This window comes from Bos taurus, chromosome 17, assembly GCF_002263795.3.
Source record: "Bos taurus isolate L1 Dominette 01449 registration number 42190680 breed Hereford chromosome 17, ARS-UCD2.0, whole genome shotgun sequence".
NCBI lineage: Eukaryota > Metazoa > Chordata > Mammalia > Artiodactyla > Bovidae > Bos > Bos taurus.
Genome location: NC_037344.1, coordinates 68460796 through 68480064, shown reverse-complemented (window position 1 = coordinate 68480064; position 19269 = coordinate 68460796). Strand labels below are relative to the sequence as shown.

Genomic DNA, 19269 nt, shown 5'->3' with positions numbered 1-19269 from the left:
GTCCCCACAGTTGAGCCTTCACGGGAAGTGGGCCCTGCTGGCACGAGTCGCTGTTGTCTCAGAACTCCCTCCCTGGCACCCTGTGCTTGCTTCTCTCCTCTCCTCTCTTCCAGCTCCCCCTCGCATCCTCTTCTTTTCTGGAAAGCCGGCCAGGACTCTTGGCTGGTGGGGCCTTCTCTGAACATCTTCAGGGCTCTTGGGTTTCCCTTAACATTCATCCGGAAGATTCTGCCTCTCCCTCTGGCACCATCCTGTCCCTCTCCTGCTGTGGCTGGACTGATGTCAGGGACTTGAGCCACAAGGGCCTGATTACAAATCAGGATCCTCTCTCCTTCCTACTTTTCCGCTGGTGTTTCTCACGCTGGGCCGGCCCACTTCTCCAGCCTCACCCTTTGTTGCTCCTACTACATGCTGAGCAGCACTCACCCTGGACCTCCCTCAGATCTTGAGGTATTTCAGGCCCTGATACGACTGTGGGATTTTTGAATAGTTGTGGCAGAAACAGTGCCTTCAACGGACCTATTTCATGTCCCACGCTGCCTCTCCTGCAGGACTACATTTCCCAGAAGACCTTGCAGCCAGCTGAGGCCATGTGACTAGTGCTGGCCAATAGGATGTGGGAGGAAATGAAGTACAGAGAAGGACTTCTTTCCTGGGTCCCACCCATAAAAAATCTGGAGACCCTCTACACACACTGGCTCCCAACACTGTTTGTTGACACCAAGGGTGCCTTGAATGCATATGATGCTGGAGCTAAAGATGGCAGCAGTCCATGGCCAACTCTGCATCAGAAGGAAACACCCTTAGACTGGGTGATGCCCTCCACCTAAGACCAAAGACCCAAGCAATTTGGAAGATCAGCTTTTGCCCTCTTTTCCACGTCCAGTGCTTGCCACCAGCTTCAGTCTTTTCAAGAAGCTCCATGGAGTCATGTGAAGGGCATGGACTGTGGAGACAAAGTCCTGGTGGCAACATGGGGGCATGAATTCTGCCTTCTGGGCTCCAGTTTCCCCAGTAGAGAGATGGAGGAGGCTGATCCTTTGAGATTCCCCCAGCCTCTCCTGAGAGGCTTCAGGATGTGGGGGCTGACAGCTGGCCCTCTCACTCCCTCTGGGTACCTACCCCACAGGTGGGTTTTGAGTTTGGTATTGTTTCTAGGGATCTGAAAGGCGATACTGCCCTTTGTGTTAGTGAAGCACAACCACACAGGGATGGCCGGAGGTGACTTTGAAGTTGCAAAGCCCTGGGTTTCAGTCCCAGCTCTGCCCTCCAGTCACCAGGTTGATGACCTTGGGCAAGAGCTGCCTTCTGTCTGAAGAAGAGGACCTAACTAGTTGGGATTAAACGAGACTGGGGGAAAAAAAAAGAAAAAAGAAGACTTGATTTCTCTGAGACTTAGGTTCCTCATCTGTGAAATGTGAATATAACTATACTCACCCTAGTGGGTGGCTGGGAGGCTCAAATGAAATAATACAAAGTGTGTTGAGTTTAGCAGGGAGCCTGGTCCTCGGATGTTTAATCAATGTCCACTGTTGACAGGACAAAGTACCTGATCTTCAGCAACCGTTAGCCTTGCTCCGCCTGCCTCTGTGTACACACCCAACATCAGGGGTCTCGCCCCCAGGTGGTTTGAGTGCTGTAGCTGCTCACAGCCCTTCACCTGGAATGGGTGCTGCTGTGTTGGGGGCTTTCTCTAGGGGTGAGTCCCTAGTGCCTAATTCAGAGTTTTAAAGGCATAGCCAGTGTCCTTTCCAGAGAGCGTTCCAAGGCCTCAAAAGCCCATCAAAAGCAAATTTATAGCAGAAACCCACATCAGCCACCCCCCCCCAACCTGCTACAGACCCGTTGGCGGAAGATCAGACACCCCAACTGCTGAGGGTTAATTACAAACTTGGCGCCCATCTGCTTGGGAGAACTTGCAAGAGTCTTTTTTCTCTTTCCAAAGGCATAAACATTTGTACTGCAAGTAGCCCAGGGGGCCTGGAGATGTTTATTTTGTAGTTAACAAAGAGAAGGAACTTTTGGCTTACAGGCCGAGTGTTCTGCTGGCCCCGGGGAGAAAGAGGCTTTGGGGAGGCCCCCTACAGGAGCAGGTGCCTCTGGGGGTGGCTCAGGTCAGGGTGGGCAAGGCTAGCAGCTGTCAGCCCAGCCTGGGGACCCCAGGTGACCTCCCCAGGTCGGAGATGTGCTGCTTCTCAGGGCTGTCTGTCCCAGTATTTTCACTCTTCGACAGAAGAAAGAAGCGCTTTCTTCTGAGTGGTGTGCCAGTGAGAGGCAAATGTTGCTCTTTGTGTTTTTTTTACACTTTCCATTAAAAAAACAAACAATGTGGTTTTCCCCCCAAAATTGCACATGTAATTCAAGAATATAAAAGATTCAAGCTACATATAAATGCATCAAATAAAATGTGTTGAATTTCATAGTATGGAAGTAGAATAACTCATCTGCTCACTTACCTGCTGATGCAATGTGTTCTTTTTATAAGAAGACAAAGAGGATGTTCTTAAGTAAAGATCTTTCTGCTGTTGGGTCCCGTGGGGTCAGGGCTCAGAGGACTGGCCTTCTGGGTAGACAGTTTGAGAATCCAAGAACTCCTAGGTGTCAGTGGTGAGAGAGAGTGTCCTGGATTAGTCTTCAGGGTTAGGGCCCAGAGCTCTGTTGGAGGCTGCGGTTCAGCTGCAGCTCTCTAATCATACCACTTGGGGGCACTGCGAGCAAGTCTGAACCGGGGCGGCTCTAGTCAGGAGAGCCAGGGCGGAGGAGGCAGGGTCCGGACAGTGGGGAACGGCGAGCTGGGCCTCGGGGCTGGCCTGTCCGCTTGCCCACCTGGGGCCATAAGGGAAATAAAAGGACATCCAAGTTCTGCATTTGTTCCTGACCTGAACATGGTGGTTTAGGTACTAAGTTGGGTCCAACTCTTGTTGGTAGCCTGCCAGGCTCCTCTGTCCATGGGATTTTCCAGGCAAGAATACTGGAGTGGGTTACCATTTCCTTCTCCAGGGGATTTTCTCGACCCAGGGATCGAACCCGGGTCTCCTGTGTTGCATGTGCATTCTTTACCGACTGAGCCACCAGGGAAGCTTCCTGACCTGAAGCAACAGATTGAAAAAAAAAAAAAAAAAATCCACTGCAGGCAGGAGGCCAGCAGAGAAGGGTATTTTCACCCAATAGATAATGTTGCTGAAAAGGTGATGGTCAGCAGATAGTTTTACAAAATAGGGACACATGTTGAACATTTTGGGGGGAAATTAGCTACTTAAAATGAACTGAGTCAGGAGTTATTTTCTAAGGAGCGAGCTACCCTTTCTCGGTGCACTGTGTGCTTGGAATTTGATAAACAAGGTTTCAGTCCCACAGGCAGGGCGCACCTGAAGTCCCCCTGCTCTCGGTGGTCCCCGGGAGGTCAGGCTGCAGAACCGTGGGAGTCAGCTCCTGTTTGCAGAGTCAGGACTGTGAACCAGGCCTTCGACGTGCTGACTGTCTCCAGACCTGTGTGGTTATAGAGTGTCACCACCTTAGTTTACTGCCAGAGCTGAATACTTTACCTTTATTATGGTATTTAACCTTCACAACAACTCTCTGAGAAACTACTGTTAGACCTGTTTTACAGATGAGTCAACTGAGGTTAGAAAGGTAATTTGCCTGAGGTCTGTGAGCCCGTTCCATGGTGGACCCCGCATGGAACCTGGCCCCCATAAGTCCAGAGCTCATGGTCTCCATGCTCCTCTGATGAGGAGTCACGGCTTCCCCCATGAAGCCCTGTGGTTTGGCTAAGGTTACCTACATAGGTGTGGCAGCAAGCCTGTCTCCTCCCTGTACCCCTCAGGGGCTGCCTTCCTCAGGTTCAGCTTCTGGTCCCTGTCACCCCAAACAAGACAGAGGTACGGCCCCGAGTGTGTTTCTGGGGTGGAGGGCTCCCAAGCCTTGGGCCCAAGTTGCAAATGACTCAGTGGGGATGGAGAAGTGGCAAAGGGCCAAGGGCCACCTGTGAAGTAAGTTTCCTGCCCTGAGAGCCAGCTGGGGAGGCATGGAGTTGGAGAAAGGGAAACAGATTCTTTGCTGAGACTCTTTGCTAAGAGATTTGATGGCAGAGCTCAGTCAAGCAAGGCCACGTGCAAAAGGGCAGCCCTGGCTGCCTCGCGGGACTGAGAAGTCCAGTTTCTAAGAGACTGGGGCTCCCCACGTGGGAAAGAGAAGTGATTTTAGCCCAGTGGTTGGCCAGCAGTCTGAGTCATGGTTCTAACTCATGGGTATTAGCAAGAGGAGAACAAGGCATTGCTGAGGGTGGCAAATTGGTTATAATTAAGAGACCCTGGGAGGGCAAAACAATGCGAGGGCCACCAGCTGTTCTGGATCTGGGCATTCTTTCTCTGGAGGAAACCAGTCGCTCCCCACCCACCCTGCGGGGCAGTCCATTCGAGCAAAGCACCTCCCCTATCACCACCTCACGCCTGCAGGGACCTCTTTCTGCTCCCCACCAGCACCTTTTCCTTCCTGGACAATTTAAACTCACCCAGCTGGCTTGTCTTTCAGGAAAGCAAACAGGCTTGGGGATGGGTTCAAGTCCCGAAGCCTGTGCTTCCTGAGTGAGTTACGTAAACTCTCTGAGCCTCAGTGTCCTCATCTAACAGATGGGGATGATAAGAAGCCCTAACCCATCCAGCCATTTGACGCGTTCAACAGGATGGATGAGAAGTGGCTGGCCTGGCACCCAGGGCTGGCCTGCGGGGTTGCTGCCTGCTCTCCTACGGCCCATAAGCTAAGAGCACGTGTTAAGTGTCGGGGGAGAATCAAAAGACGTGTGACAGTTATATAAAATCCAGGTTTCAGAGTCCATAAATGAAGTTTTATTGGCACATAACCTGCCATTTGTTTATACAGTGAGTCCCCTACTTATACGAATGAGTTTCGTTCTGAGACTGCGTTCGTTAAGTCCAACAAAGTTAGCCTAGGTACCCGGCTAAGACAACTGGTTATAAAGTACTGTATGGTAATAAGTTTATAATACTTCCCGCATAAATAATACATACATAAAAAACAGACTCACAAAATAAAACATTAAAAAATAATTTTATTTGCTTATTTGTGTTTGGCTGGGTCTTCACTGCTGTGCAGGCTTTCGTCTAGTTGCAGAGTGGGGGCTTCTCATTGCGGTGGCTTCTCTTGTTGCAGTGCATGGGGCCTGGAGTGAGGGCTTCAGTAGCTGTGGCTGCCCAGTTCTAGAGCACAGGCTCAGCAGTTGCGGCTCATGGCCTTAGCTGCCCTGCGGCATGTGGGATCTTCATGACCCAGGGATGGAACCCGTGTCTCCTGCATTGGCAGGTGAATTCTTTACCACTGAGCCACCAGGGAAGCCCAAAAAACATTTTTTTATCTTACAGGACAGTACCTTGAAAAGTGTAGTAGTATAAATACCACAGTTGGCATACAGGGGCTGGCATGTACGTTTGCATCTTTGAAAGCTTGCAACTTGAAGGTTCATGTGTAGGGGACTTTCTGTTTATTGTCTGTGGCTGTGAGGGGTGGGCCTTGGTGCCCGCCTCCCACTGCCAATTCCCCACCCCCTCACGGAGTCACCCAAGGCTTGAGGACTTGCAGTGTTGGGGTCCTTGGGGTTCCCTGGGGATGGGCCATGGTCCCAGCCCGTGGGGGATGCTGCCCCCAACCACTGCAGGCAGAGGTGAGATGTGACAGAGATCAGAGACTGTAGGAGCCAGGAAAGGTAAAATGGTTACTATTTAGCAATGCGGGAGACCTGGTTTGATCTATGGGTTGAGACGATCCCCTGGAGAAGGGAATGCCTACCCACTCCAGTATTCTTGCCTGGAGAACTCCACAGACAGAGGAGCCTGGCCGGCCCCAGTCATGGGGTTGCAAAGAGTCAGACATGACTGAGCGACTTTGATTTAGCCCTTTGCAGAAAAACTTGGTCAACTCCTGGCATGAGCACCCGACACTGGATGAGTGATCAGTAAAATGTGTCCATGGTTACCATTATTATTATTCTCTTGGTCTAGTTTTAACTTTCAGGTACCCCTTGCTTTTGGCTTCACTGAGAGACTATGAACCTGAAGTCCTTGGAAGGGTTTTGGGGGTGTCTCTGAATCTCCAGAGAATTTCTGTTTTTTTGTAGGTGAGGTCTTTTGGGGAGGGGCTTCATGACATTCATCTGATTCCTGAAAGAGTCTGTGTTCTCAAACAGGTAAAGAAGCATAGGTTTGATGCCTTCCTTATTGCAGGCATTGATCTGTACTTTTTCTCTGGGCTGTTTGGAGGCAACATGTCTGATATTTGGGGGAGATTTTGGAAGGCCGTGGGGCCTCCCTCAGATACCCACGCCCCTGCCCAGGTGGGAGGGGCTTGCAGAGCACCAGGAACCGAGAGCCTTGGCTTTGCAGCCAGCAGACAGGGGTTCAATCCTGGCCTTGCCCTCCACTGGCCAGTCCGTTTCTCCGAGCCTCGGAGAAAACCCAACTCCCAGGCTGGGTTGGCCCTGGGAGGACTTGGAGGGCTGACCACAGTGTCTGGCACACAAGGTACCACAAAAAGGGTACCTGCTCTTATTATTATCACCATCAGCATCCCTGGACATTTAGAAGCTTCCCTCAGCTCCCCTGGAGCCCATGCAAAGCTGCCCCATGTCTGGCTAACAGGAGGTTTGAATTTCCACTGCTCTTGATTTGACTTTATCTTTGGTACCAGCAACTAAAGTGAGTTCATGAGACGTATTCATACAGTCAGTCTGCCAAACAGCAGGCCCCCAATTCTGCTTTTTTAGAAGTTCAGTGGCTTCATTTGAACAGGGACAATAATAGACATTTCCTGAGAGTGAAATAAGAGATTGGAAGGTTCTCTGTTGCAAGAAGCTTGGCTGTTTCAGATTCTCCTGTTTTTGTTTTATTTCCCACCTGAGGAGTTACTCTGGACCTTGAGCTTGGATCTGTTTTCCCTCTAAAATGCTTCTCTCTGCAGCCCGGTTCCCTGGCCCAGTCATCCACAGCAGGCAAGTTCATTCCAGGGCCCAGTGACCACCTCTGAGAGGGCTGAGGGAATCTTCGGTGACAGGCCTGTCCTGGTCCACAGCCAGGCCGGCCCGGTGCTGTCTGTGCCCAGTTGCCGGGCGTGGTCCCATTCAGCAGGGGCCCAGTGGCTCCAGACAACAGCTGGAGACCAGGAAGGGAGACTTCCAGCTACAAGCAAATGTTGCTGCTTCTTGAGGTTGAAATGTTCTATCCCCAAAGTGCCCCTTTCAGCCAAGCAAAAACAATCCCCCACGGGGACCCGACCCTGCCACAGAGGAACAAAGGCGCCCCAGTTCTCTGTGTTCCAGAGACCGTCTGCAGTTTCAGGCACACACAGCCCAGTGGGGAGAGGGGATGGTCATGTGATCTTCAAGCTTGAAGACAAGGTCGTCCTTGTCCAGGCCTTTCGTCTCTGGAGGGAGGCCCTTGGTTGCCTGACAGAGGATGAGGCTGACGCTGCCCTGGTGCCAGCTCCCGGGGGGCGGGTTTTAGTGTCTCATTTTGCAGGTTCAGAACAAGGAGACGAGGTCAAGGTCAGTGGTCCCCTGAGTCCGCTCAGATGGGCCGGGAGGAGGGCTCGTCCTGGCCCTGCTTCAGGCAGGACAGGTGCCTGCGTTCTGACTGCATGTATTTTTCTGTTGCAGGCGGATCCGTCTCTAAGAAGTTCACCAGTAAGGCTGCCCCATTTGTTCTCCAATAGCCATTAAAAATATTAGTATTTTCCTTCAGGGGCAGGCAAGAGCTTCTGGGAAAGAGGAGAACTCAGAGAAAACGAACGCTCAAGTTGACACCGGCCTCTGAGGCGCCAGCTGAGGGTGGGGCGGGGGAGGGGCGGTGGTGAAACCGCCACGTCAAGGCACCACCTTCCCGAGAAGCGTCTGGAATGACTGCTGTGCCCTGCCCTCTCTGTCCCTCGATGAATCTCTGGAGCGATATGGCCTTCTAAGTTGAGGAACCAGTACTCTGTGGACAGCGGAGGAAGCAGCCAGTGGAACTTAAGGCCGCTGTCCATGAGTGGACAATTCATTTCAGAGGAGAAGGTGACTACTGACCAAACTTCTCAAAGGAGGTAAAAGGGTGTTCAGATTTCAGTGAGCGCCGGCATCAGTCAGGGTCTTCCCGGGGATTCTGGTGGGTCTGGGGTGGGGCCCAGGAACCTACATTTCGAACAAGCACACGAGGGGTTCTCAGGCCAGTGGTCCAGGCGGCAGTCCGAGAAGCACGTCTGTGTCTAAGGTGGCAGTGCTGGAGGCCTTGCCCGGCCAATCGCTTCCTGAGAATTTGGACCTGGGGGCTTACAGAGCCAGCAGCAGCCTGATCCAGGCGGGGCGGAAGCCTGGCTCCTGGGGCTGCCCCCTCTCCCAGCCCTGCCCTGGCTCCCCTCCACCTGCCTGAGTGTGTCCGTGACACTATCCTCAGCTGCTCCTGCCCAGACACACCCCAGGGATGTCAGCTGTGCCTCCGCTTCCACAGGCCGCAGCCCCCAGGCCTGACCCTCCCTGGGCCTCAGGCCGCCTGTCCAGGGTCTGACAGTGCGGTCTCCACATCCCATGGGGACCTCCCTCGACTCAGCCCGACAGAGCTCAGCACGTTTCCTCTCTTTTCGTGTCCTTTACCGCAGAGACTGGCCTTTCTTTCCTCAGCAGCCAAGTCAGGACACTTGGGCAGCACCTTGTTCTTCACCTACCAGCTGCATTCCAGAAAACAAGGAACAGCTACCGCTTATTGAAAACATACCACAGGTAACAACTCATCACAGCCAGGTGACCTGAGCCCTGTAACTGCCCTCACCTAACAGGTGAGAAAACAGGTACCTGAGGGGCTGCTCACCCAAGGTCACGTGGCAGGTGCGGCGACAGGGGTGAGCCGGGCCCTGTGGAGACAGCCAGCTCTCTCTCAGGCCCTCCCCTCCCACCACAGCGCCGCTCTGGGGGCCCGGGTAGGCCCTCAGCATCTCTGACTGGCCTCCTCACCCTTGGTTTAACCTCACTCTGACCTATTTCCCGAGTGCAAGTGGGAAATGCTTCTCAACTGGGAACCTGACGCTGCTCCTCCACGGAAATCCTTTACAGGCTCCCCGTTCTACACCCCCAGCCTTGCAGCTGGGTCCCACAGGCTGATGCTCGGCTTCCTCAGGACCCACTGAAAGGGGCTCTGGGGGCACAGCCCTCACAGGAGAGGGCAACTCACACCCACGCTTCTTCCCTGTTGTTAAAAAGGAAGGGGTGGGTGGGGGGAAGGGTAGAGGAAGTGCCGGCTGCTCAGAAAGGCAGAGGGAACCATGTGGATGAGAGCCATGCAGCTCGCCAACCTCCTCGACCTCCTGAGCCAGGTGTGCTGTGCATCTTACGGGAGCAGACACTGGACTGACCGGCCTGAGGCCACCTCAGACCCGGGGTCCTGTGCCCTCGCCTGTGGCCGCCCTGTGGGTGTGGGATCCCAACTCTTCAGACCTCACCACTCGGAGATCGGCTGGGGGTCAGAGGCACAGACGAGAGCTGAGCGACTGGGAGGCAGTGACCTGGGGTAAGCCTGCGGTCCCCTAGCACAGCAACGTCCTGGCCCACGGTCTTGGGAGCCTCCTATAAACACAACAACCCTGGGCCCATCGCAGTTTCTACAACAATGAGAATATTTATTTTCTCCAGACGGTAAAAATAACATTTTTCTTTCTTTTGTAAAAGTTAAGTACCATTACATTCCATTTTCTTAAATAACAAAATCCTAAAAATATATATTAAATTGTATACAGTGCGTCACACTTCATCTTATATTTTAAAATACATGATGTTTCTATTTTATTCTCAAAGTTGCATATTAAGAGCGTATTTACAGGTAAAGCCTTGTCATCCAGAGTCAGGAGCCCCTTGGGAAGGTGAGTCTGGGTGTGGGCGGTCCTGACGCCGTGAGGACCCCGCGGCAGCAGCCCCCACCCCCACCAGGTGCTCCTGGCGACACGTCCTTTCTGAAGCAGCAGACTAACCTGGACTTTCCCCCACACCCCACTGCTGCCTCATTGAGTGTGTTCAACTCGGCAAGACGGGAACCTAGGAGATGGGCCCCCCGGGGTCTGCAGGCCGAGGGTGAGGCCCCATCCCCCTGAGCTGGCCAGCCTGAGCGGAGGCAGCTGCGGCTGGAAGAGAAACACCCCACACCAGGGCGGCTAAGCTGAGAGCCCCAGCCAGGAGGTAGAACAGTGAGGAAGGTAAACGAGACACCAGAGGAAACAATCAGAAGGTTAAACATTCCCAAGGTGGCAGCAAAAGCAGACATCAAACAGCAAGAGAGACTGGGAACCAAGAGGGCTGCGGGCTGTGGGCCGGCCCGGCTCCACGGGAGGCCGGGGTGTGGTCAGACCAGGGGCCGACCTCAGAGGCCGTCCACCTGCAAGTGCTCGGGAAGATGAAGTGCCAGGACTCACAGAGGCGTGGTGACACTGGGGTCAGGACGACCTGGCTGGATACGGAGCAGGCAGGTCCGACCACTCCTGCCAGGGGCTGACAATGGGCAGGGAGGCAGTTGGGGAGGGGGGGCCCGCCCCCTCCCCCCTGGGTTTGGCAGAAGGGCCAGGACAGCTGCGCCTGCAAGTGCTCTGATCTCTGTGGGTTTCTGGCCGACTGGAGTCTTGAGCCAGAGCCCACATTTCAGAAGTTACAGCAACCTGGTTACCTCGCTCACGCCCAGAAAGTGGGGGGGCCTCAACCCTGTTCTGATGTGCGGGCACCTGGGTTCATTCCTCTTCCTTCTCTGTTCTGTGTGCCATTGGCCACTTGGGGAAGAACACGAGCCCTGTTCGCCTTCTCCACGGGCCAAGAGGCCAGGCTCCCCAGCTGGCCAGAGTGGGGTGTGGGCTGAGGAGGGGCCTGGGTCCCAGCAGCACCCCATCACCCCAGAGCAGGGATGCTTTGATCCACCACAGTCCCCGGAGCCTCTACACTTCCTCTTACCTAAGCCCGTGTTGTGTGCTTTTCTCAGGGTCACCCTTTCCAGTCCCCTCCAACCCCTACTTTCTCGCCTCTGAAGTGGTTTCTTAGCAGATCAAGTGCTGCCCCCTTGGGTGTTCCTAGGTGTAAACACCTCCCCTCTTCTGGGGCAATTTGTGTCTCAAGTGTTTACTTAGGTGCAGGGGGCCCCTCTGGGCAGGTGACTGACAGGTTCCAGCCAAGGCCATGGCCAGGTCAGGCTTACAGACTTCGGCCTGGGACAATTTATGGCCCTCTCCCCCTGTGCCATTCTGAGGCCGGTGTGGGTTTCCAGGGCTGCTCCTGGGATGGTAAGTGGATCCTGGGTCACTGGGCTGCACCTGGGGTGGCAGGAAGGATAGCACTGGGCTTCCAGCACCTTGGGGATCTCTGAGAAAGGGCTCCTCCGGCTGCTCAGACACACGGTGACCTGAAGTCACCAAGTGTGACGACAGCAGGTGGGCCCACAGGACGCACCAGGGCCAGTGATCAGAGGGAGCCCGCAGCTTCGAGCAACTGCTCCTGGTCAGGCAGAGCCCTCCCGGCCGCGATCCCACATTCCCTCTGTGTTACTCAGGGACCTAGTGACCGCACACACCTGACACTTGTGTTTGAGAGGAGATTCCACAAAGGCCGGGAATAGCTTGGAGGGGAGACTGCACATGCCATACATCCCAGTGGTCCTTGCACGTGGCAGGCCTGTCTCCAGATCCCGGGGGCCGGCAGACAGCTGCTCCGGGGGAACTGCCTTTCCAGATCAAAGCCTCCCCCAGGGCCTGGGGCAGTGCCCCCGCCCTCCTGCGGGCTTGCTCCGTCTCCCAGTCTGACTCTCCCCTCCTGCCAGTTCCCAGTGTCTCTGGCTGCTGGGGTCACCTCCCTGTGGCCCCACGTGGCCCTGTGTCTTTCTGGGAGCCGGGTGCACACAGCTGCCAGTGTGGCAGACTCCCTGGGAAGGCCAAACAAGGAGTAGCCCAGGGGCTGGGGGAGGGGGGCAAAGTGCCCAAACAGGGAGCGGTGAGGCCCGAGGCCTACGTGGCCACAGGAGAGCCTCTCTCTTAGAAAGGCCAGGCCCGCCCGCGGGGGCCGGGCCCGCCTCCCAGCTGCTGTGAGGGATGGCACTAACTCTACCACCCACGGCCACTGCAGCTGCAGCTCTCCATCTCCGGAGGCCTCTCCCGGAGGGGCTCCAGTTCCCACGCCCTCCCTCCGCACTCTGCACACCACTCTCTGTGGCTCCCCTCTGGGTCAGGGCAGGGGGGTGGTGGTGCAGGGGATGTGGGACCAGGGACAAGAGCCCTCTCCTTCCCACCAAGCCATTCCAAAGCCCACCCTATCCCCATAAGAAGGGGCATGGAGACCACCGAACGCCCAGGCCACGGGGAATTTCTCATCCTCTTTTAAAAGGAGGGAAAATTAAAGGAGGGACTGCTGGTGCCTGGGGTCATAAGATGCTGCCTGGATGCTCCGCCATATACACTGTTCTGAACAGACAGGCAGCTTAGGAGTCACCAGACGGGGCTTGGCTTGGGCTCCATGGGACCTCAAGCTGCTCAGGGACGAGGCCAGCAAACCCAGTGAGGAGTTACTGAGCACCTAGAAAAGCTTTTGGTGAAGTCTGCTGCGTGAATGGCTGGACATTTCTTATGACCATCCCTCAAACCTATCATCCCTCAAACCTATCTGCTGGTCACCAAGCTGCACAAAGAAGCCATAGAAAGTAGCCGCGGGTGAAGGTGTCAGGTTTGACCTGACGGCCTTCCAAGTTGGAGGAGACCCATCCTTGCCCAGAGCCCAGAGCCAGCGCAGAGCATGGGCCTACATCATGGGTGGGGATGGCTAACGCCCAGGAGTACTGGACCAGGCCACCCCTTGGGAAAGCCTCAGAACTCTCTCTGCCTGGCCTGTTCCAAAGCAGAAAGACCAGGAGAAAGCCATCTGTGCATGGACAAAACTGAGAAGTGCTACTTACCCACTACCTGACAGTTGTCTAGAATGTACCTGAGCCCCATGCCTGACACAATCACCCCGTCACCTCAGGCCCCGTTGTCCCAACCCCTGTTCCTAGATCAGAGTGAGATGCAGGGGGCACAGACCGGGGACCTTGAGTCTCTCTCCTGAGTGTGGTGATGAAGCAGGTTGAATCCAGGCCAAGCGGCCCCTGTGTCAGGTGCCCGCCCAGTCAGAAGACTGCTGCCCCAGAGGAGGCCAAAGGTGAGGCAGGGAAGAGTCGGTGGAAGGAAACCATGGGAGAGGCAGTCCCCAGGGGCATTGAGTGCAGAGGGATGTTGTGTCCTGGGCACGGAGGGAGAGCTTTTAGTCACTCACAAGAGGATTACGGTCATCTGGTTGACTCTGACACTTGAGCTTCTTCTTAAAGATGGAAATCGAAGTAGAAGGCTCGTAAAAAATGCTCCAAATCTCCCCTGACGTCCCTGGTTGATGACAATCCCTAAGGTCCCCTGAGGCAGGAACGCGATGGGATCTGTCAAACAAAAATATCTTAATTTTTCAAGTAGAACAGAACTAAGCATCCAAAGCAACCTACCATTTCATGAGATACCTGCACCTATAAAATGGGACCCTCGGTGAGGAGGCCTGGGGAAACTTAACAGCTGCCTTTAGAGACTGCAGGGATCGCCAGGCACGTGACCCAAATCCCATGGCATGGCAGTGCAGTGGGGCAGGCCCCAGCTCAGAGTAACGAAGAACCTTCTAGCTGGTAGGATTATTCTAATCTGGAAAGGGCTGGCCTGAGAGATTATGAGTTTTCAAAAATCTTCTCTTTTTAAGCAGACAAACTCTTTTCGAATGACCTTTTCAGAAGCTCACCTACCTAAACAGGATGAAGGCAAACCTGCTCTGCTGGGAGTGGGCCCTGCCTTTCTCCCTGCCTGCCCCACTCCCTGTGTCAGCCCCTCGGGCTGCTGGGTGGGGAAAGTGCAGAGGGACTGGGTGTCAGGTGGGAGACACACACGAGCTTTGGGGTCTCGGTACATGGTGAGGTGCTGGGCCCCAGAGATTACCCCGCCCCCTCCCTGCCATCGGGGACACACAGACGGGACTACGCCTAAGAGGCTTCCCTGGAGTGTGTGAACAGTGATTCAAAAAAAGGAAAAAAATATATATATTAGAAGCTCACTAAACAATAATAAGGACATTGTTTTCCCTGAAAAATGTACAGTGCAGGGTGGCAAGGCCTATGAGTAGTGCCAAAGTGGCCAAGGGCAGCCTTTACAGGGCACTAGAGGAGCCAGTATTTAATGTATGAAAGTCTGTGGTAGCCTCAGGGCAACTAAGCCCATGCATCGCAACCACCGAGCCTGTGGGCTGGAGCCCTTGAGCTGCACAGCTGAGCCCACGTGCCGCAGGTACTGAAGCCCGCACACCTAGTCCCTGTGCTCCACAACGAGAGAAACCACCGCAGTGAGAAGCCTGCGCACTGCAGCAGAGAGTAGCCCCCACTCAAAGATCCAGGACAACCGAAAACAAAAAACAAAAAACTCTGAGTCAGAGCACAAGCCAGAAAGTTGGGGAAAAGGTAGCTTTTACACCAACGCTCAGGAAGGCCTTGAAATGGAGGAGACTTTATGTCAATTATCTCAATAAAAGTAGGGGGAAAAGAGAAATGGAGCGAGCCTGGACTGGGAACCACAGGAAAGGCAGAGCAGAGGTCTAGGAAGATGAGCAAGCCCTTCTGTAGGTGCACAGCCTCCTGTGCATGAACAACCGCCCCTTTCCTGAGAGGCAGAACAGTTAAACCTGAATAGTGGAAATAAGAGAAGAAAAAAAATTTTTCCCCCAAATTGGTCAGAATTGAAGGGTGAAGCTATTATAAGCTTCCTAAATAACTGCTTTAAAATAATTATTAAACAGTAGTTAATAAAACTTCTCTGCCTAAGACTGTCTCACAGATTCTAGACGGCATCAGGAAACATACCTGGTATTACCCTAGGAATCTTTGCTCTTACGTAAATCACAAAACAGCACAAATCAGAACAATGGAAATTGTCCCGTTTTATGCCCAGACTATTTCAGTCCTCCTTGAAATGATATCCTCTAGACAGGGGAGCAAACACAATCCCTCAAACCTTAGTGAGATTTGTCCAGCTGGACAATTCACTCTACAGAGAATGAGAAATGTCTACGGCTGTACACTGCCCCGTGTTGAGCACTTTGGAATTGTGTTCTGATGTTATAAGTGTTTTCAGACAACTGAAACGAAGTAGAAAATTCCCTTCCCTTCCTGGGGCCGGGCAGCTCCTGTACTCACCTGAATGTGATGTGCAGAAGTATCTTTGCTACAATGGCTGTGACTGTGAGGATGAGGAGTGTTGCCAGGCCATACACTGTCCATCCTGCAAGTGTAAAACACAGGGGTGAGTTTGCACAAGGGGTGAGTTTCGGACTGGGTGTGAGTTCAGTTTTCAGGAGGAGGTCTGTGTGGAGCCCTGAGGGAGCCCTGGCAGCTTGGGGTTGGGGGGCAGGCTGGCTGAGGGGTTCCCGGCAGGTGGGCGCGGCCACAGGATGCAGCTGGAGCAGGGCTGGCATGGAGATCCAGTCCTTCTGAGCACCTCGCCTAGTTCCTGACTCCCCTGTGGAGAGAGGCAGGCAGTGTGGTCCAAAGCACACTCAACTCAGAGTCAAAAGGGGTGGTACACATTCCATCTCCACCGCTGGGACCACTGTGTGATTGCAGACGAGTTACATAACCTCTCTAGGCCTTGGTTTCCTCATCTGAGGAATGGGATGTGTCAACTGTGGAATGCTACAGATACGCAAAGGACAGGACACACAGGGAGGGGCTCTCCTGCCTGACTCCCTGCTTTGAGTCCTGCAGGGGAAAACCTTTAGAGCGGGGAATCACTAATGGTATCTGCAGCTCTACCAGCTCCTAAAGACTGCAATTTCCTCCGCAGAAAAGAGGGAGCGACAGTCTGTGTCCAATCAAGTCACCCAGCTTAGACCACAGGACTACTGCTCCCTCTCTACCCTACTCCTGTGGGGCCTGCCTTCACAGCTCAGGTCACTATTTGACTTCTCATTTTGCTTCTTGTCTTTCTCCTCCCACTTACAAGTGGCAGGACGGCAGGGATTTTGTGTGGTTCTCTGTACAGTCCAGCACCTACAACACAGCCTAGCATCATTAAAGCACTTACAGATCTGCCCAATGACTGAGGAAAGAGCTCTGGCAACTGCCTACGCATTTAGCAAGCTACAAGCTGGGGCTGTGGAAAACACTGGATAAGCTTATTACATACCGTGTCCTAAAGGAGGTGAGCACTTTGCCTAAGGACTAAGGAATCAAGCCAGAGAGAAGATGTCCCTCCAAGGCCAGGACAAAGACAGTCATGGAGCCAGGACCCCCAAGCCACCTCGGAAAGGGAAACACCCAAGAGCACCCTGTTTCTGTAATTGCCTAGGGTGCTGCTGCCAAGTTCTGTGGCTCCTACCCCTTTGATGGTGTCTTGGAACAGCTACCTGGCACAGTCTGGCGTGGGTGGCTGGGGCTGGTGGTGATGACATAGAGGACTTTGGAGGACCGGGCAGCGCTCACACTAAAGTTGGCCTGCTCTGTGATCACCTCGGCCAGCATCTGGTTGTCAGTGGGCTTCTCCTGTGGTGGGTCTTCCTTGATGGCTGGAAGATCAAAAGGAATTAGCTGGGGGAAAGCAGGTGGAGACGCCAAAGAGGAGGTGGCACTGGTTACAAAGAGGGGGCCGTTTTCTCTGGTTCAGTCCTGGGGGCAATTCTCTGCCCTGGCCCCAGAGCAGAACCTGCCAGGCTCTGGCTCTGAAGGAGCCATCTGATGTCTCTGTGTGGACTCCTGGACATGCTTTAGGGTGGTCCTTCCCTTGTGCCTCTGCAGCTATGGTCCCTCAGCCTGGAAGGCCCTCTTGTTTCCTATCTGTCTGCCCCAATCCTACATGTCCTTCCAGCCTGTCCCACCTGTACACTGGAGCCACATACTGACTGAACTCTTCTCTAGGCTCCTGACGTCCAGGGCAGAGACTAGGTCACGGATGCCCTCTGTGTACCCAGCACACATATCCACGGTACAGGGGCATAGCTCCATGTTAGGATGCTCTGAGGACAGTGAACCAGGATTTGGTGATTGGCAACGGTGTTCAGAGACAGGAGGATGAACCAAATGACCTCTTTGGAACCTTCTAATTCTACCAATCTCAGCTCTTTTAGTTATTATTTTAGCCTTTCCGTGAAAACTGTCATGCTATGCTAAGTCACTTCAGTCGTTTCCGACTCTGTGCGACCCCACAGACGGCAGCCCACCAGGCTCCCCCGTCCCTGGGATTCTCCAGGCAAGAACACTGGAGTGGGTTGCCATCTTCTCCAATGCATGAAAGTGAAAAGTGAAAGTGAAGTTGCTCAGTCGTGTCTGACTCTTAGCGACCCCATGGATTGCAACCTAACAGGCTCCTCCGTCCATGGGATTTTCCAAGCAAGAGTACTGGAGTGGGGTGCCATTGCCTTCTCCATGAGAATGACTAAAACAGCAAACTCACAGGTGGCATCTCTTTTCTGTATCATGCAGCATGTACAAGTTATAAAACAGGAAGTGGGAAAACCTGCAAGTTGATTGGGCAGCTCCTGACACGCAAGAACCACCTGAGGTCCGCACATCATAACAAGGTGCAAGGGGGGCCCGAGGAGGCCGGGGCCTTACCTTGGTATAAGACGGCAAATCCCTGGGCCTGATTGATGCGATCAGAGAAGAAATACAAAATGATGAAATCCAGAGAGATGTTAAAGGATGAAGGTGGGCGGTTTCTCCCGTTGAAACGGACCAGGACGCGGTGGGTATAGCCATCCAGCAGCTCCACCATGTCTGCAGAATCCCGGATATCAAACAAGGTGAAGTTGAACTGGATGTGAGCAGCTCCTGGGACCCGGATGGTCCAGTAACAGACCCTCCCCGCGGCATAGGCATCGGGAAAGTCAGGGGAATACACCACAGAGGTCATGGCCGAGTAATTCCCACCACAGGCGCCAACCAGAGCTGCAGGAGACAAAAGGACACCAGCCCTCAATCGGGGGCTCGGCCATGGGGTTTGCTTTCCAACCTGTTACAAACAAAACTTCTGAGCTGATGGGATCCAGTCTAGGATGTTGTTTTTTTGTCTGCAAAACCAGACCATCTTATGTTTCAGGATCGAATCACAGAATGAGTAGCTTAAACCCTGAACAAATGACTGGAAGCTTTTTCTTCTCCCAGGAGACCTCAGAGTGAGCACACAGCATGGCAGTACAGCCCAGGCAGGGGCCGGGCTGGAGTCAGAGAGTCTGGGTTCGGGACCAGCTGGGCCGTGTGATCCCAGGGGCTCACTTCACATCCAGACCTCTCGCTTCTCTCGGCTTTGAGGGTGGAGAGACCACCACCTGCTCCCGTATCATATGAATGTGTGAGGACAGATGAGACAAAGCACATGAAAACACAGACCTCTCTGCAGGGGCTCTCAGTGAAGTGAGCGCCTCCCGGGTACCTTAGGGGTGCAAGGCTCATGGGAGGGGCCACACTTGTTTTTGAAGTGGGACACTGTGGCACAAGAAATGACCATCTGAAGACAGGAAGTTCCCTCATTACTCTGCACCAGCACATCTAATGTCTGGACCCCCGGTTCTGAGCGGCAGGTTCAGGGAAGGGGACACACCACTTCACAGTCTTATGTAGTGAGGTGAAGACAAGAGCCTAGAAATCAAAGTCCTCAAGAGGAAGGGCAGGCCCAGGATTTACAAAGCAGGCCAGGTTGGGGGGGCGGGGGGTGGGGCACCCACTTCCCTTTAGGATGTAGAAAGCTGCTTCCATCCTAACACTGAGAAGCTCAGAACTTTTTCTTCAACCCATCAGAAAGCTGAGGTCTCAAGACAACCAAGGGATTTTAATTCTAAAAAGTAAGAAGCTCCTCTGAGGAGAGTCAGGCCACACAAAGTGCTTCATCCTTGACAGAGCACAAGAATGAGAGCGGGCCACCATGAAAGCAAGGAAGAAGAAAGCAGTAAAATTTTAACAAATTTCTAAAGGCTGAATGTGGACCAGCCTCTCAGTCCAGGATGCCCGGAAGCCCCGGACACAACAGTCTGCACTCACTTGCACGCACTTCTGTGCAGGCCTCCAGCCAGTGCCCATGAGAATGACCAGGTGGGGCAGGAGACCAAAGGGTCCCCATTGGTGGGACCAGTGGGCAGGAGGTGATGAGCTGCTGCTGGGGGACAGGCCTGATGCCCTGCTCTCTTCCAGAACCCTCCTGGAGCAAAAGCCTGAAGTTGAG

General features: G+C 53.8%; 1 protein-coding gene and 1 long non-coding RNA gene across 6 annotated transcripts in view; one reads left to right on the top strand and one right to left on the bottom strand.

The window, feature by feature from the left end:
- KREMEN1 (kringle containing transmembrane protein 1) overlaps positions 1-19269 on the bottom strand; it is a 99436-nt gene that overhangs the window by 33611 nt on the left and 46556 nt on the right. For 2 of the 3 annotated variants that reach the window (XM_059876427.1, XM_059876428.1), the window contains exons 6-11: positions 17667-17999; positions 16463-16621; positions 15255-15339; positions 13310-13466; positions 3369-3489; positions 2457-2594 (exon numbers count right to left, since the gene is read on the bottom strand). In XM_059876427.1, the coding sequence (XP_059732410.1) occupies positions 3445-3489; positions 13310-13466; positions 15255-15339; positions 16463-16621; positions 17667-17999 (779 nt within the window). In that variant the 3' untranslated portion in view covers positions 2457-2594; positions 3369-3444. Of the gene's footprint in view, positions 1-2456; positions 2595-3368; positions 3490-9632; positions 13467-15254; positions 15340-16462; positions 16622-17666; positions 18000-19269 lie in introns of those variants that run through there. The other variant, XM_024977817.2, reaches the window with a different exon arrangement.
- Positions 6729-9769, top strand: LOC104974695 (uncharacterized). 3 transcript variants are annotated; one of them, XR_003030076.2, is made up of 4 exons: positions 7272-7555; positions 7667-8091; positions 8644-8764; positions 9355-9769. It is a non-coding gene; the product is annotated as an uncharacterized lncRNA (long non-coding RNA). The 3 variants fall into 3 exon arrangements; XR_003030077.2 differs by having other exon boundaries at positions 7280-7555; positions 8666-9769; XR_009491112.1 differs by having other exon boundaries at positions 6729-7555; positions 7667-9769.